The sequence below is a fragment of the Lycium barbarum genome, chromosome 1, assembly GCF_019175385.1.
Source record: "Lycium barbarum isolate Lr01 chromosome 1, ASM1917538v2, whole genome shotgun sequence".
In the NCBI taxonomy this organism is placed as follows: domain Eukaryota; kingdom Viridiplantae; phylum Streptophyta; class Magnoliopsida; order Solanales; family Solanaceae; genus Lycium; species Lycium barbarum.
In genome coordinates, this window is record NC_083337.1 from 150,233,252 (window position 1) to 150,253,161 (window position 19,910).

The 19,910-nt window shown below is 31.1% G+C and overlaps 1 protein-coding gene across 1 annotated transcript; it reads left to right on the forward strand.

Annotated features, from left to right (window-relative positions):
* The first annotated feature begins 10,499 nt into the window (after positions 1-10,499).
* LOC132643871 (EG45-like domain containing protein) lies at positions 10,500-18,621 on the forward strand. Its single transcript, XM_060360396.1, has 4 exons — positions 10,500-10,652; positions 15,411-15,523; positions 15,816-16,116; positions 18,432-18,621. The coding sequence occupies exons 2-4, from the start codon at positions 15,412-15,414 to the stop codon at positions 18,436-18,438; spliced, it is 420 nt and encodes a 139-aa protein (XP_060216379.1). The 5' UTR covers positions 10,500-10,652; position 15,411; the 3' UTR covers positions 18,439-18,621.
* Positions 18,622-19,910: the final 1,289 nt, after the last annotated feature.

Below are 19,910 nucleotides of genomic sequence, written 5' to 3' on the forward strand. Positions count from 1 at the left end.
AATCTCTGACTCTTAGCCTTTTTACCACTTTTTGTAAGCTTTTTTGGAGATATATCTTGCTGACATGAAATTTTCATTTTAATCCAAACTTTTAAAAAATAAAAAATTATGTACTTAATTATTTTATAGTGCAGGACCCTTTTATCTTACACTCATCTCTCCTATATCGATCCTCTCTCTTAGAAAATATTTTCCATTTAAATTAGGAGAATTTGCATATGCTGGCTGATCTCTTTTCATATTCGAAAAAGGAAAAGCGCCGCTTTAAAGCAAGTCGCCTAGGTTCTTATGATTTTAGGTAAGGTAATGATTTTTAACAAAGTGCATTCAAACCACGGACAACTAAAACCTGTCTCAATATTTTCCAATTTTAAACTGAATACACTCCAAACCAAGAATCACCAATACATTGTTCATATATTTTCAATTATTAATCAAGTATACCAATACAAGTCTTTATTCTTTTTCAATCTTTAACCAAGTATAATTCAAACCAATGATATCCAATACAAGTCTCCAAATATTTTCAATTTTACCAAGTGAAATCAAAACCAAAGATGCCCAATACTACAAGTGTCGTGCAGAAAGAGCGTGTTTAGTTAAAGAAATGATCTTTAATCAGGTACTTTCCAAACTTGATTTGACCCATATAGTTTTAGCGCGTCGGACCAAGTGGAAAGGCTCAATAAAATGATTAAACGAGTAGCTTTTATTTTTTAAAAAGTTTGGCTTAATTAAAATGTCATGTCACCAAAATCCAATGGAAACTCACCTAAATAGATTGGATGATTTTGTAGGTGAAATATTAATAATTGAGTGATTTCGTTTGTAAAACAAAGAAATGTGACTTTCGAAGAGAACTAACATTAATTGCATGACCATGAAGGAATGTCCTCCTCCTCTTATTTTCTCTTGAGTCTATCTGACACCTCATTTCTACCATCTGTATAAGCTTAACTGAAAAGTTATAAGACCATTCCTTTATTGGAAAGGATGGTCTTGGTCACTACCCAGTGTAATCCCACAATAGTGGGGTCTGGGGAGGGTAAGATGTATGCAGCCTTACCCCTACCTGGGTAGGGAGGCTGTTTCCGATTGACCCTCGGCAACCCTCCTCCTTTATCCGGGCTTGGGACCGGCAATGTGAGCGAGCTCACACAGGCGGATGTGGTTGGAAAGGATAAAACACAAAATTTGCCCTTCAATTAAATAATTGGATTTGGTTTTGTGTTAGTTATATTATTTTTTTTCTTTTTCAGACTGCTTTGTCATGCTTTATTTAGTATTTTTTTCATGGCTTCATTACTGCTGTAATTTTTTTTTACCGGACTGATGTGGTTGCTTTTCCTTTCTTCGAGCCGGGGGTCTTTCGGAAACAACCTCTCTACCTGCATGTAGAGGTAAGGTATGCGTACACTCTACCCTTTCCAGACCACTTTGTGGGATTACACTGGATATGTTGTTGTTGTTATTGTTATTAAATAATTGGATTGCTCATGGATCAAATTATGAAAAGCAGCACTTCGACTGTTTGACTTAAGCGAAAAAAGAGTAAATATACTTGAATAGGTTAGGTTTAATGGAAGAGAAGGGGAGGGAAAAAGACATAAATAAATTATCATACAGTGAAAGAATGACACATTGTCGTTAGCTTTAGGAAATTTACCGTTTGTTTTGCACACGATGTTACACTTAGACCAAAGATGTCTGCTTTACTTGAGGGATATTTTATATTTAATTGTATAGTTAAGAGACAAAAATACTCCGATACCCATATATACTTAAAGGCCTTAAGAGCCCGTTTGGATTGACTTATAAGTTGCTTATAAGCTGTTTTTAGTTTTTTTGAGTGTTTGGCTGACCATCTTAAAGTCATTTTGTGCATAAAATAAGTCCAAAAAAATCATTGAGTCTGTTTGGCTTAGCTTATCTAAAGCTTATTTTATGTACATAATTCAGGATTTGTTTCCTCTTTCTCTTGTTATTACTTACTAAATACTTACCAGACTTTCATCAATCATAACTCAATCCTATCTATGTACCACATCCACCTATGTTAAAGCATCCGCCTATTGCTAAAGCGAATGAGATTATGCCGTGACACTTAATTGTGTGTAATCTTCTAAATAGATGTGTAAAATTGGTGGTTCGCTCAGTGGATCAAGCCACGAAATGTCGATCGTGACCCTACAGTTTTTAATCTTAAGAGTAACAAATAATTTTTCTTAAAGTCTATTACCAGAATAAATAAATAAAGGAAAACCGCATCTATTGAAATCTGACTTGTTTCTTTCTTCATCTTGTTTTTTCTTCGTTTGGCATGTACGGCTAGTCTCTTCCTTTGATTTCTCTTTTTTACTTCAACGATCAATTCTCCCGTTTTCAATTAGTATCATTTTCCCTTGTCTTTTTGCTTATATCTTTTTCCCTTGTCACTATGCTTTAAACTCCGTTGCTTTCTTTCTATTCTTTCACATCATATGTTGTTTTGATCATGAACTAATGTAATTACCTCTTAGATAAATAAAAATGAGAGTGATGCATTTGCCGACCGACTCTACATTCGCCCAATGAGATTCGAACAATAAATAATAAAAAAAAGTGTGAGACTCTTCAAATTAATGTTTGACATACTTGTCAAATTACAATCCAAACTTGGACCTGTCTCATTACTTTGTTGCCCGGCCAAATTGTTTCTACCTGCAAACATGTATCCTATTTTAGTTTTTCTAATGTCTGACCTTTTTGGGCCATCATATTGTCCAGGCTTTTGCCAGCAAGTAAATCATCGAAATTCATTTATTTTTATAATAATCCGAACCAACAATACTTCTCAACTGACATTAATGTTAAATCAAATCAAATTGTAAGACCCACTAGCTTTTATTTAAATTAGTAATTTATGAAAGATCACTCAATTTTTATTTTACTGCCTAAGAGTAACTCAATGATTCTTTGTAAAAAGTCATTCAATTTGGTCGAAACATCATAAAAAGTTACTAAATTATTATTTTTTACAAAAAATTCATTCATGTTTCCCTAGGTATCATATCAAGTCACTAAGCAATACTTTTGTAACAAAATGATTATTCAATTTTGTCTAAGTATCATATAAAATGTCTATTAATTTCTTCCTAATGAATTCCTGTGATACTTAGACAAAGTTGAGTAACCTTTTTGTTACGAAAATAGTTTAGCTACTTTCGTGATATTTAGGTAAAATTGATTAATTTAAAAAATAATCAAGTGATTTAGTACAATAATGTGAAAGTTAAGTGATCATCTATAAAATAGATAAATGCTTTAAGAGTTTTGAATTAATTAATACTTAATAGTTCCGTTTGTGATAAAAAAAATTGTTGTTGTTATTGAAATAACGGCAAAGGCTCAAATATGCCCCTAACCTTTGCGAAATTTTACACATTTTTCCGTCGTTAAAAGGTTGGTGCAAAGATGCCCCTAACGTTTTTTTTTTGCCATACATGCCCTTGAGTTAACGGAAAATATTGGAGGGCATATTTGTTCAGTTTCGCAAACGTTAGGGGCATATTTGAGCCTTTGAAATTCCTGAATATTATGACACAAAATATCATTGCATTCCAAAACATAAAAAAACATTTGTAATTACAATCCATCCACCATTGTATTACATCAAAATTATACAACTAAAAGAGTAGATACAATTACAAACATTTTTTAAAGACTGTTTTCACAACAAGAGCATCATTTTCTCTTTTCAAAAGATTTTTTTTACTAATGATAATATAATTTTTATTTTTCAATTTATTGTTCTTTTTGGATATTTTTTGTGTTCTCAGTCCCAATATCTACACAATAATGGATGCAACAATTACCGCAAAAAACATAAATATAAAAAAGGAGATAACTTATATTAGACTTATGACACATGAAAAAATGTCTCCCGCGGTGCTCAAAATTTTGATAATAATAATAGAAAGAGTATCACATTTTAAGCATTTATACAATTTCTTACATAACATTCAATGTGGTTTGGCTCTTTCATGAATTTCACGCATAACCGAAATTTAGTAGAATTATTTGAAGTCCATAAGTGAGATGGAGTGCAGTAACTCCACGTCCACAAACCTTTCCACAACTCCACATCCACAAACCCTTCCACAGCTATTTGAAGAACTCGAAACTTCCGACATTTCATAAACAAGTGAAAGAATAAGAGAGAAAAGTGAGGGGTTGTACGATAATTGTGGAGTTTCAAAATGCAGTTGCAATAAATTATTGACTAGCATAAAGTGCACTACAAAAAAATCTGAGAACTATTTGTGCCGTAATATTCAGGAATTCCAAAGGCTCAAATATGCCCCTAATGTTTGTGAAACTGAACAAATATGCCCTCCAATATTTTCCGTTAACTCAAAGGCATGTATGGCAAAAAAAAAAAAACGCTAGGGGCATCTTTGCACCAACCTTTTAACGACGGGCAAATGTGTTGCATATTTGGACTTTAACCGTTGAAATAATTAATAATTTGGGTGCTACGTATATGTTTACTTTTTCTTACTAGGAAGCTGAGATATTTTCAAAAGTCCATTAGATTTGTTGCCAAACGTAAACGTTTATTGAAGTTGAGATTTTCAAAGGTTCTAAAGTCTGCGACATTAAATTAATATGACGGGATTTATTTTATGTGCTTATTCATTATTTTTATATAAATTTCAAAAAGGATGATGTGGAACCTACAACTAAATGATTTAGTTTTTTTTTTTTTTGGGGGGGAAAATGTTGTAATCGGCGTCATCTCTTGCAGGCTGATTGTTCGATATAATGTTAAACATATTGTTAATTTATTTTATCATACAAGATTATAAATTGTTTTATTGAATCTCTCTGGAAATTGAGTCAAAACTGTTTGAATAGCGTGTTGACGCTTTATGAGAAAAATTCTCAGAAAAGTGTTCGATACAAAAAATTTGATTATGTTACTCTAAGAAGTTTCACGCGTGTTCCCCCCAAAAAAAAAAATATACAAACAAACACCAATTTATGGAGCGATGCAAACAATTTTCTTAAACTTTAAACAAATTAAGGGAGATGTTGTTGCAACCAATTTAATTATGGGGTCCTAGTCAACCAATTTAAGAGTTTATTAGCTGCCTATTGATTTGAATTCTCCATTTTCTTAATTAGTAGGTAAGTTGAGACCTCAACTTGTTTTATGGATATGTTTGAATTGATTTAACAAATTGTACCTAATACTAAACTACTTATATACCATCAAATATATTTATACTATTTTCGATATATTCCAAAGTTTTAATGATAAATTATGTTTATGATATATTTTATTTCAAATTTAACATAAATTTATCTGTAACTATATCTTGTTCGTGTAACACAGACTACCAAAATATACTAATAAGGGCATCTCTGAGGGTGCTAAGCCTTAAAGTATTTTTCTAGAAATAAATTAAAGTTAAGCTGATAAAAGTATGTGTTTGTAAAATTTTGTATATTAAAAAAGTGTATACTTTAACTTCTTTTTGTTCTTTGTTTTTGTCTTTGGTGAAATGGATAATTCTGAAAGCAACAATTCTGCTGGCAAGTCACAAAACGATAAACTTTGTTGTATTAGCTTTGAAATGAAATTTAAGATAGAATTAGGTGAGCTCAATGTCACTGTACTCAATCACAAGCCAACGATCAAGAAATTGAGATGTATGACTTATAATTAATAATGAATAATATAAGTAATTAGATAAGAATTTTAAAAGTTTATTTTTCTTTTTGTCCAGAAATGAAAGCAACTTCAATGGACGACTTTATATTATCATAAAGCTAATTATGAAATTGTGATAATTCTTTTAATCCCAGTAAGTTATTGAAAAACAAACTTCATAGCTAGAGAAGCTAGCGACTTAAAATATAGTAGTACTAAGGAGCCGTTTGGACATGGTTTGAAACCACGGTTTCAAATCATGTTTAGACATGCAATTTTGATATCTTAAGTTGTATCTTCTCTTATAGACATAAAAACCCCACAAGTTGTGATAACTATCAAAACATTCTCAATTCTTATACAATCTTACCAAATGAGCAAGTCATAGTTAATAACAAAATTAATACGCTACTAGAAGGCCTTTTTAAAAAATACAACATCAATTGATCAAACTTTAGTTCAATAAAAACGAAAATTTAACATGAAGAGTAACGAGGTTGGTAGATATAAATAAAGGTTGGTGGATGTTAATGAGGTTGGTAAATGGTAGGTGAGAGTAATTGTCTACCAATTTATGGGTCTTCTTTTACAATATATAAACTTATGAGTCAAATTTTATATTTAAAATTTTTGAAACCATGATTTGAAATCCAAATCATGTCTTTTTGGATGATTTGGGGTTTCAAACCAAACCATGGTTTGAAACCATGAGATGAAATGCATGTCCAAACACTGGTTACATCTCATGGTTTCAAATTATGATTCCAAACCGCATGTCCAAACGCCTACTAAGTCTCGCAAGTGTTCATATTCAATTTGCAAGGCCATCAGTAACTCGATTATTTTCTACGACGGGTGTTTAGTTGGATTATATAATTTCACTAATACAAAATGCTAATTAAACTTCTGTGCGATTTAATGTAAAATATATAATGGTTCTGAATCGAGGAGGACGGAGAAAGAAGAGAAAGAGAGGGGTGTGAACTTTACTTGTCGGATAAGAAAACCATTGGAAAAAATGAACTTCGCTTGTTGTAGAAGATAAACTATAATCCATTATGAGGTAATTAATGAAAAAGACAAACACAATAAATCAAATCCTTTGCTCTTTTGCTCTAGAAAATATGGTACCAAGTAGTAGTAATTGACTATACTTATTTTATGCAAATGTAGTACCTTGTCAGATACATTAATTCTATCATTCTTGGAACATTTCCCGCTCTGCAATTTCTTGATATGATCATCAATTTAATTAAGTGTGCGATTTTGGTTCAATCATTAATTGAAACTAATTACTAACGTTTTTTAATAGGAGTGTTGTGAATGCGATTTTCACTAATTCTTTTTCTTTTTCCCTTTCCCTTCTCCCCTACGTGATAATTTTTTAGGAATATGTAGAAAATAGATAAGATGGACAGTGTTGGGGATTGATATTGTTTTGATATTTTGTCCAACTAACTAGCCCATTAGGCCCAACTTAGTACATTCCCGGTGGATAAGTTTGGTCAAACGTCCAGTTCAATTTTTGTTTTCTTGGTGTAGATTGTAGAGCTTTCATCTCATTTTTTTGCGCGGATTGGCCTTCTTTTGGGGTGGTCTTTAATTTTTGGCCCTCAAATTGGTGATCTTTAATTTTTGCGATTCACCTAATACCCAAGTTCAGGGTTCGAACTCCATTTATTAAAAAAGAAGAAATTTCGCAAGGCAGAGGTTTGGATTTGCAAGGCAGAATTTTGCCTTCAAAACTCTGCCTTAAGACAGAATTTTAAGGTAGAGTTTTGCCCTAAGGCATAGTTTGCCTGCAAAACTCTACCTTAAGGCATAGTTTGCAGGCAAACTCTTCCCCATCAGCATAATTTGCCTGCAAACTCTGCCTTAAGGAAGAGTTTTGCAGGCAAACTATACCCGATGGAGCAGAGTTTGTAGGCAACCTCCGCCAAACGATTTTTTTTTTTTTAAATTTTCGCCTGAGCGGGGGTTTGAATCCGGAATCCTGAAATTTAGGCGAAGGGCAAAAATTAAATACTTTCATTTTGATGAGAAAAAATTAAAGACCACCCCAAAATAAGGACATTACTGCAAATTACTGCTTTCATCTTCCCCGATAAGGCCTTATCTTAAGGGGAAATTGCATCTTGTTTGTTTCAGCCCAAATAAAATTATTGGGAAATTGGCACTGTGTATCAATCAAGTAAGGGACCAAATTGGCATGTATTAGCCATATTTTGAGTAGTTGGCACAAAATGATCATTTATCACTTTTTTCGGTGAATAAAAGTAGCAACCACCCATAAACATTCTCCTAAAATCTTTCTTACTCATTTAGAATCAGATATCTCGTCTCAACCTTTCCCTATCTTATTCTCCTAAATCTGTCCATTTTAATCCGTGAATTTCTCTATTTGACACACACAAATCACTGCAAAGTCCTTATCTAATTTAACCATTGTAGTATAACAAGTTCCAAGTTACATGCATACAACACATGAATATTAATTTTCATTTTTAGATACATGGTGTCTGTTTAATTTATATCAATTTTGCAATTTGATTTGTATACACATAATGTGCACAAATACTGTTTTTTAATGCAATTGGCATTTATATACATCTATTGTATTCACATAATGTATACATAGATTTCTTTGTTTAAATTGTTACTGCGGTTGGAATTAATATACATTTATTGTATACACATGCTATGTTGTATACATTGGCTAGTGTATCTGTTGTATTCACTTAATGTATACACGTATTTCTTTGTTTAAATAGTTACTGCAGTTGAAATTTATATACATTATTGTCTACACATGCTATGTTGTATACATTGGCAAGTGTATCTATTGTATTCACATAAGGAATTGGTCCGTATTCACCTAACAAATTTGTATATATCTGTTTGAGCTGGAATTGGTATCCATTGGTCCGTATTCACCCAATAAATTGGTATACATTGGTATGTATTCATCTAATAAATTGGAATACATTTGTTTGCATTGGTATCTTTATAATTCACATTGGTATACATTAGTCTGTATTCATCTAACATATTTGTATACATTTATTTCAATGTTGCTGCAAAAACATAAAATAAGGGAAACAAAATAATTGAATCCCTACTTTGGGGATATTATAAAAATATACATGACATATATTCTTTTTTATACTCAACAATTTATTGATTTATGAATAATATCTCCTGAAGTAAAAATCTTTCTTCTTCTTCTTCTGTTTTTTTTTTTTTTTTTTGTTGTTTTTGTTTTTTATGTAAAACGTATTTGTTAATTGTTCAATAGGAGAATATAATTCAAGGCAGTAGAATTATTCTCAAAATAAACTACCAGTATTTTTTGTTCATAATTTGGTAAAGATACGTTACTTAATTTTAGAATACCAACTAGGCGTGATTTTAGGGGTACATTGGAATCAAATGTGGCTGAAGGCTGCCAATATTTTACGGCTTAAATTGCTCAACAAAAAAATGGGTCAAAAATATGCCAATTAAAAAGGAGAATTGTATCAACATGTCAATATCCCATATCAATAATTTGGTTTAACTATTTACTAATTATTTACTCAGTTTAATTTAATTTAATTTTAAAACCTTAGGCAATTGCGCAAAACTTTATCTTCTTTTTCACCATTCCTCCACCATGTAGTAGTACCAACATAGTAACATCGCCACTAATACTACCACCACCCTCAGTCATTGAAATACCATCGGAGACATATTGGAATTATTGAATTTGAAAGAAGACCTTGAAATCCACCATTATTGAGCTTGGAGTCTCATATCTAAAAATCGAAATACGGAAAGTGTTGTAACTCAAGTATTCAAAAATATTGTTGAAATACGCGTGTGAAGCGATACTAAATTTTCTGTTCACTTAGCGTTGATTTGGAGAGTTGCTAGTCGAATTTTGAGTTGGTGCATCGAAGAAGACGAGTTGAAGCATGTTGTATATCCTCATGTATATCTCCCGATTATAGCAGTGTATCTCTTTTATATCATGTATATTTGTCTTATCTATGAAAATCTGTGTGTGACATACACGATATAGATGTGATATATATTATTGATAGTCATATTTTTATGTCGATTTGAGCTCTAGATTTCTACTCCAAACCTATGCAGATCGCCTCAATCTTCCTCAAATTTTGTATATAGATTCGTCTAGATATTTCATCATGATCTAATATTTGGATGGAAATCTATTATTCCCTCCGTCCCAATTTAAGTGTCTTACTTTCCTTTTCAGTCTGTCCCAAAAAGAGTGCATCTTTTTATATTTAGAAAGTTTTGGCAAATTTAGGACCACAAGATTTAAAGGACTACACACATCTTTAATTTAAGACCACAAGATTCAAAAGTCTTCATTTATTTCTTAACTCCGTGTCAAGTCAAACTAAGACACTTAAATTGAGACGCATGGAGTAGTTTTTGTTCCACGATTAGAAATAATATCGAAATGTGAACGTGTGAACATATAGAATATGCATTATTCTGTTTAGTCTTTTGAGTCCAGCATCTTTCTGAATCAAGTCCTAACTGGACTTGGAAGAAGCAAATTGTGGGGGTGAAATTGTCATAAAGACAACTAAAATCAATCAGTCAAAGTACTCCCCCCAAAAGAGACGCATACCATTGTTTTGTTAACGTTTGCTTCTAAGTTAACGTTTTTAATATTGCTGTGACTTGTGGATAAAGCATCCGTCAATCAAGTATCTAATTTGTTACTTCTAAGTTTTTTTTTTTTTTGGGGGTAAATCTGATATAAATAATAACCTCATAAATGCAATTAAATTCAAGATTTTGTTCCTTGTAAGTCCGTTAAGCTTCTTGATCATGAGTCATTAGGATATACATATAATACAAATTCTTGAATCTCCAATCTAAGCCTAATTCTTCAATTATTTAGCAGACATTATTCGTCTCTGCATCCAAAAGATCTATTAAGGTATGTCTCCCTCTCAATGACTTGTTTTTTAGTTTTCAAATCAATTCTATCCCGCTCTTTTTGGTTGTGAATTTCCTGTGATCGATTCCACAAAGTTCTTGGCTAATAAAAATTCTTTAATATCGTTACACTTAGTTTATTTTTTCAAATTAAAGGGACGAATAGAGAGGAAACAGGTGATGAGGCTCATTTAAACCTCAATCTCCAAAAGTCTTTATAGATTGAAACCTAATTAAATAATAAGGGTTATGTAATGGGATTGTGCCGGGATCTTTAGACAAATAGCTGGCCAGATTTATTTTTTCTTGCCGGTATACATAAATTATGGTCATATACATTTATACACATATTATACGTGGATTATTCTTATATTATATATGCGCTGACTATTTTTAATTTAAGTTGTTAGTTGGGTGGCTATTTAGATTATTTTTTCAAATGTGTATAAACTCATAGAAGTAGATCTCATAAAAGATTACGAGAATCACCCCTTTCATTCTAGAGTGATGGAAGAATCATAATATTCAAGCTGTTTTTTTTCATGTTTTTTTTTTTCCAGAAGTCTAAAAAGAAAAGCGTGATTAACCGAGATATCTCTAATCTTCCCGTGTGAAATTCAATTAATTTTTTCTCTCTGGGATCAAAAGATTGGATCTGGCTATAAAAAGAATGTTAAATACTATAGTTTTCGTTGTATAAAATTCATTTGAAAATTGCAAGTTGCACTTTGAAAAATAGTAATTTCTCCGGCCATCCATGTTGGGTCACCGTCCATCACTCCGATAAATCCTTCAGATTTTGATTGATTCTTGAGACTTACAACTTAAGGGATTAATATTTAAATATTAAAATTACAAATTATGGATTGTTTAAAGATAAAATGATGAGTCTATGATACAGCATGTGCATAATTATTTTCCGTGTACTAGACTACTAATCTGTCTGAAGACCATTAACATATAATTATTCACATGTTCGATCCCACATACAATGTCTTCCTTTGCTTTATCTATACCCAAAGCAATATTAACCTTGAGTCCTTGACCATAAAACTTATACTTTTAGTATGTATATGAAGTATTAACATTTTTATTCAAAAACGATTGAAAGACCAGCAACGTTATATGAGAGTAAATGTTAAAACTTTAGGCCCATATATTCACATTATAGGTGTTGTGAAAATGCATATGTTTAAATGAATAGTAAAATTTACTTGACATAGCTTACATTATTACCTATTTATGAAACATAACTAAACTTTACAATAATTATATTTAGTAGCTAAAATATAACATATTTACTTCCTATAGCTATCACTTTTTTACCACTCATCTGTTAACTTCCCACACCCCTAAATTTAAGCAAAAAAAAAGGTCCCTCTCTCCTATCCCTCTAAATACACGCCATTATGCCCAATATCCCTTAATTTCCTCCAATTTCAAATCAGTTTTATAATTGTTCAACTTCCTTATTTATCTCTAATTAACTACTCATTAATTTCACTCATAATTCAAATCTAATTCCCAAAAAAGGTAAGATTCTATATTGATTTTTACGTTTCACTGTGTATTTAACCTATATTTTCGTTTTTTTTTTCGTTACTTCCTGTATTTTCAATTCCTAATGTTTTGGATTGATATTTTAATAGTTGTTTTTCATATATATATTTTGGCTATATTTTAATTGTATTTTGATTATTATGTTCAATATTACTTATTCTGGTTTCTGTTGACTATATTTTAGATATATTTTGACTATATTTAGAAAAAATTCAGGAAAAAAAAAGTTGCAGTGAAAACGGTGTTACCTCAATTATGAACTCAATTATGACTATATTTTGGCTATATTTTAATTGTATTTTGATTATTATGTTCAATATTACTTATTCTGGTTTCTGTTGACTATATCTCAGATATATTTTTCATATATTTTGAAAAATTTCAGAAAAAAAAAAGTTGCAGTGAAAACGTTGTTACCTCAATTATGAACTCAACTTTAATTCGATATTTCAATAGATGAATTCAAATATATATTCGTCGTTTAAAACGAACTCTGTTCACTGGTTTGATATTGTTATTTTTCAAAGTTTTTGATGAACTAGTTTTTGAACTTTTTTTTTTTTGTTAAAAATATGAATGTACTTTTTTAATTCAATTTTTTTTTTAATTTGTTAGCTGTTTGAATGAGATATGAGATCAGATATAGAATGGGAGGATATTTGCGTGAATCAGAGAACATTAAGAACTGATTTTAATTTTAATTAGAATAGATTTTGTTTCCATAAATATAGCACTTTCAGTTTTCTCAGCGTGTGTATTTCCGTTATATTTATCCTATATTTAAGTCGATGCGTCTACTAGCTAAATATAGGTCCTCCAGCTACAAATTGTAAATATAAAACATATAGTTATAGGTTGTTAGAAGGAACTACAAGGTAGCTGTTTGTGAAAATTTTACAAATGAATATGTAGCCACATTAGGTTAGAGCAAATCATAAATGTTCGCATTTGAAATTCAAGTAACACAATTAGAAGATAAATAAATTAATACAAAAGCCACTCTAGATAGCTTAGTCATATCTTATTTATAGGCCTACAAGTGCTCCAATCCATGAGCGTGAAACCAATTTCACTGAATGTGATAAATTGGCCAATATGCTTAAATCACATGAAAGTGAATTATCTCGAAAGATTCACTATTTCTTGAAATTTATGTACATTTAGTGACAAAACAAAACGGAATAAAAGAATTATTCATATAGGTGATATCAATTAGTTGAATTAATCGCCTAAGTCGGCAGCCGTTCATTGACCCAATACAAGATCAATTGCTTTTATACCTTTCTCCATTTGTTTTCACATGACTTGCTCTGTTTTTGTATATATTGTCCAGCTATTCACATGCACCAACAAAAGGTCTGCCTACCTGTACCTCCTCAAATATTCAATTCCTTATCATATTTTGGATTGATGGTGGACGACTGCGTGTAGAGAAGGAACATTTGATTCTAGAATGCAAACATAATTCAGTCTTACAATTTTTGGAATTTTTAATTCTCTTCTACTATTATCCATCGAGAAAAACTCATTATACGGGCACATAAGTTTTAGGTAGCATTTAAAAAAAAAGTCAAAAAACTCAAACTTAGTACTCCCTTCGGATAAAAAAAGTGTTCACTTAGCCATTTGCACACCTCTTAAAAAAATGCAAACTCCTAGAAAAAATAGGTAACTTGACTAAACTACTCCTAATTAAATATGTATTGAGATTTGATCACATAACACTTAATAGTGGCAAATCTGATAAAAATAAGGTAAATTTTTTCTTGATTGACAAGTGGAGACTCTTTTTGACCTAAGAAAAAAAAGGCTAAGCGGACACTCCTTTTTATCCGGAGGGAGTACTATACTACTCCCTCCGTCTCAAAATATTTGTCGTCCTTACTAAAAATACTTGTCTCAAAATATTTATCGTTTTATTTTTCCAACATAAAGTTAAGTAATTTTTTTCCATTTTACCCTTGTATTAATTACATTAATGGGCTGATTTTTTGAGTTCACATACCAACATTTAAGAGATTTCATCATTAATGGAGTAAATATTTATTGAGGAGAGAGAGCATGAAATATGTTAAGAGAGTAAAATAGTCCAAATGCTAATATTATAAATGTTTTCTTAATGGGCATGTAAATGAAAAGTGCGACAAATATTTTGAGACGGAAGGAGTATTGAAAAAAGTCAAATATTGCTAAAGTAATGTCAAATGCAAAACTTTCATATTTAATGTGTTCACTTGAACTATATGCGTTACATTTATTATTAGTGGTTTGTTAGTTGTTATAGTCTTCATTGATCTTAAATTTTCTCTATTCTCTATGTCAAAAGCTCGCACATAGATGTTTTTCTTTTCAAATGTATTGAAGGGTACATTACCTCTTCTCTTCTCTTTCCCTATACATATTGATGGAATGTTGAAAGTAGGCCTTTTCTCTTCTATGTACGTGAGAAATTCAAAAATAAGAATACTACAAATTAAATAGTTAAACCTAATACTCCTAATATATATAGTTGACTTTGAATGGATGTCCTATTAATAAATGTGACGTCCAACAAACTTAAGTCTAGCATGAATGTTTAAAAACGAAAAAAAAGAATACTACATATTATCTTTCTTTGAAGCCTGATTTTTGGATGTGATCATGGCAGATCAGAATTTAGACGTGTGACAGAGTTCTATGAATTGAGATATTGAATTCTAAAATGTTACCTAATTATATCTTATCTTTTTCACACTCATATTATAAGTATGATTTGATCAAAACATTGTATTCTACTGAAATTGCTGAACCCATTAATGTCGGATGCACCATTTGAGGGGTGAACGAGAGAGGATTCACTATTTTGAAAGTAAGAGCCCGTTTGGATTGGCTTATAAGTTGCTTATAAGTTGTTTTTAGCTTTTTTGAGTGTTTGACTGGCCAGCTTAAAGTCATTTTGTGCTTAAAATAATCTCAAAAAAATAATTGGACCTATTTGACTTAGTTTATCTAAAGCAGCTTATAGTCATAAGCCCATCCAAACAGGCTCTAAATATTGGATGCAGATTTCTATAATTAATTAATGTAACCCTGAGACTACTATATATGTATATTAAAAGAGAGTTGACCCAAAATCGTATCACACTCACCATTCTTGTATATATACAGTCGAAACGACTGCAAATAACAAGCCTAAGTATATATATACTTGCCTTTATAGGATGATGTCAAAGGCTTCATCATGGCTGCCGATATTTTTCCTATTTGCTCACCTCTTTCATGCCTCTCATGCTGATCTTGGAACTGCCAGCCAGTATAACCCACCATACACACGTAAGTTCCTCTCAAATTTCTTCTTCTTTTCATTTCACTCGTAAAAAAGGCAATTCGGTGCACAGAATATTTCACGTTCACACGACGTATAAAAAAGGGTCGTACCTCAAGGAGTATAATGTAAACAGCCTATCCTGACTCAAGTATCAATAGCTGATTCAGCAGCTCGAACCTATGACCTATAAAACAAACAAAGCCAACTTTTAACAATTTCCATCATAGACTAACATAAAAAGTGAGAATTCAGGTAACCACTCTGTTCTGAATAAGTAATTAATTGTTTTTTCCACAGCGACGGCATGTTTTGGAAGTGATGCAACACAGTTCCCATCAAGCAACTACTTTGCAGCAGCAGGGGAAGGGATATGGGACAATGGAGCAGCATGTGGGAGACAATATTTGATCAGTTGCATTAACTCAGTATTGCCTCAAGCTTGTAAACATGGAGAGACAATTCAGATAAAGATCGTTGACCGGGCAAGAAACTCAGTTTCTAGGCCTATTAGGGAAGGAACCACCATGGTTCTTTCTAATGCTGCTCTTGCCGCCATTGCTGTTCCACATGCACCTTCTCTCAATATTGATTTCCGACAGTAAGTAATATTATATTATATATTAACTGTCTATATCTAATGAATTTAGTTTTATTTCCTAGATCTCCCACCAAGGCATGCAGATCCACCCTTTTAATATTTATATGCTAAACTCACGTTAAAAGGCATCAGGAGAATTTAGAGATTTATGCTAATTCACGTTAAAGGGCATCGAACGCACTCTAAGGCGTTTAATGTAGGGGTGGAGCTAGAAGCTCGGATAAGGGTTTGATCGTAGCGAGTAACTTTTTCTTTATAAGCAGGGGCGAATCTATGTATAAAAGATGGTTCATGCGAACTCATGGTCACCCGACTAAACTCGGTATATTATGTATATAATCCGTAAAATATATCTAATATTAATTGAAGGAACACATGGTCAAACTAGACCGAGTGGAGCACTGGTTAAGTGTGAGGTTTAATCCATCAAGGCCGTTGGATCGAACCCTACAATATGCACTTTAAAATTCTAAGCAGCCTTTAACGTTTTGCGCTCCAAGTTGATGTCACTATGAAATTTTATATCTTAGCTTAAAAGCAACGGTAAACTCATCCTCTTGAATTTCTGAATTCGCCTATGTTTATATATAGTATATTTGTGTTAAGAAATACATTAAATGTGTACAAATATTAAATTTAGAACTCAGTGTGTACCACTTAAAATCATCGTTCTACAACTCATAATCCATAAAATTGAAATCATGCTGGCTATGCCTTAAAGTATCAATGGTTGAGTCTGCGGCTCGAGTCCGTGACCTATAAATCACAAGACAATAATTGGTTGCTTCAATACTCCAGTTCATGCTAAATTCACGTTAATTGTCATAAGGGTGAAAATCATTTTCACCCCCCAACTTTACTCATTCCCCCCCCCCCCCCAGCCCTTAATCCTAATTGGCTTTTTAAAATTCCTATTTTACCCTTACATTATTAACTTGTCTTTTTGTTCTTTTATCTCTTTAATCTATGTAACAAATTTCCTATTAAAAAAAAATTATTTTCGAGACAGAAAAAGAAAAATTAGAAATACTAGTTGAGTATATAACTTAATACCGTTCTATAATGAAATAAATGAGAAGAATAAGAATTTTATTAATAATACTCAAAACTATGATATCTATATGTACAAGTAAAAATAACATGTAATAATAATTTTATGAATATATTTCAATGAAGGTAATATAATATATAAAATCATTAATAAAAATAGAGGTATATTCTATAACAAATTCCTAAAAAATTATCTATTTATATTCTAAATGAATTTTAAATTTTAATTTAAAATATTCCATTAATGACAACCTAAACTCGTTTATGTATTGACAATAGAGAATAAAAAAGAAGTGAAACTTACACACACACACACAGACGCCCGCGCACACACGCGCATACAAATATATGTAAAAATAAAAGGTAATATGTATGTGTGTGCGCGCACGTGTATATACATACTTAATGCATGTAATATTAAAATATCAATCGTAACAGTAATCTTTGATTTTGTGATAAATTCATACTCTACTTATAATATGAATTTAGATAAAAATGTATAAATAGGTTAATAAATAAATTTTCTATAATATAAAAAGGTATTACATAGATGGAGGATTGAAAATGGTAAGGGTAAAATAGACATTGTTTAGGATAAAGGGAGGAGAATATCTATTATTCATAATTGAGGGGGGAGTTTGATTTTCAAAGTAAAATTGGGGGTGAAAATCATTGTCATAATTTAAGAATGAAATTAAATTGACAGAGTAATGAAATTAAATAATTAATAATGTCAAGTTATTTTGGAGGAACCATTTTAGCTCATTTGCATATTATCTCAGTACATGTCTAAATATAATTCTTGGAATGTAATCCTTTGGCTTTGAGAAAACGTTTGAATTATTTGTACAGAAGATATTATAGATTTAGTTTGTGAAGTTATATTATTAGTATAAGATTTTTTTCTTAACTTGTACAGTTCAATTTCATTCACAAATATATACTCTATTTGTTCTAAACTAAACCATTAAAGATTGTTCCTTAACTATAAGTCTCCAATTTAAGACTTGAGAATGCACCCGTCTTTGATAAGAGCATTTTATCCTAAAATGAAACTTTCCAATGCGAATCTGGATAATTAGCTGGTGCCCATAAGCGGATCCATATTGGGTGTGGGAAATATAAAAAATCTAAATCGAAGTTTTTGTTTTAGTCATACAGGATGATCAGCTTAGTTACTTTTCAAAAAACAAAAAACAAAAAAGTCAAACGAAATTTATGTATTATGAAACTGACGGATCGGAACTGTCTATTTATCATCGCAGGGTCTAGAAATATTGGTGCAGGACGTCGGAGTCGCATTGTACAATTCAAGAATCTGACTTATCTTTGGCATATTTTAGAATGAATCTTTGATTTATCCGTCAGTTTTTATTAGTCATTGACTAATTTGTAGTTAATCTGATCGATGGAGAAATTTATCAATAATATAAACAAACAAAATATGATTGATTAGCCGCTTTTTAAGAAAATTGGACATCTGTAGGCAAATGTCTTATTCTCTAATTAATTATCCTTGGGACAAATTGGTTTTATAGTATTTAATAAATAGATATCTAGAATCCTCCTTATAATTATAAAAGGTCACTATCTATGTATTCATTGAGTAGCACTATTTTCCATTGGTATTGTGCAGGTTTGTAAATATGAAATCATATAGCTTGACTTTTCAAAATTAGAATATATATTTGTCTAGACTAGATAAGGTCGTTCGATCTGATTGTGAACATTGATTAATTTTATTTTTTGAGAACCAAATATTGATTCGGATGCTACCTAATTCTTTCAACACTTCTGGGTCGGGATGTAGGAGTGTCAAACTTTATAATTCCCGCTTTAATAACATTGATTTCTTAATATTTTATGAAAAAAAATTACAAACATAAAAGTGATATGGATCATAAATCTTTTATAATTAAAATACTTACAAAATATCTGAGAAAATTATAATTAAAAAAATGTTTGAATTCCAAACTAGTAAATAGTGACACATCAATAGGTCCCGAGACTATGAGCCTGTTTGGCGTAGCTTAAAAAAAGTAGCTTATAAGCTGGTTTGACCAAAAAACAGCTTATAAGCCAAAAAAATAAGTTGGGCTACCCCAACTTATTTTTTTAGTTTATTTTAACCATTTTTTTTAACTTGTAAGCTGGTTTGTCAAACACCTAAAAAATAAAAAAACAACTTATAAATTGATTTGACCACTTACAAGCCAATCCAGACGGCCTCTCTATGATTACCGTTTCCCGAAGATTAAAAAATAGAAAAGATAAAATTTGGCTTAGTCTGTAGATAAAGAAGTGGTTTTGACGGTTAATATAAAATTAAATACAAGGTCAGACACTAGGGGTGTCTTTGTTGTCTTTTTGGATAAAGGGTGGTTATGTCGTATCTGTGTTGCAAATATCAGAATCAGATCAGACTATGGGTGTGTTTGACTATATTAATGGTTTTGCAAATTTTCTGGACTTAGTATGTAATTTCATAATTAAGATGTTGGCCGTCGAAAAGCATAAAAGAAACAACAGTACAAACTAAAAGGCTCAAGTTAGTGTTATTATTTCGTGTTCATAAATAAAAAATCAGGAAGCAGAAAACATTAGCTTAATAAAAAAACATAAACAAACAAAAAATTATTTTGAGCAGGCAAATTTCATTTGCTTCTTTAGGGAATTTAATTCCTTTACTGTTGCCCAAGTTATATGGATTAATTACTTCCAGGATAGAACGAAAAACTATTCTG

Bases quoted from the DNA above. Each gene is read 5' to 3' on its own strand.
- LOC132643871 (XM_060360396.1), top strand. From the start codon at position 15,412: ATGATGTCAAAGGCTTCATCATGGCTGCCGATATTTTTCCTATTTGCT. The intron at 15,524-15,815 runs GTAAGTTCCTCT...TTTTTTCCACAG, and splicing joins GTATAACCCACCATACACAC to CGACGGCATGTTTTGGAAGT.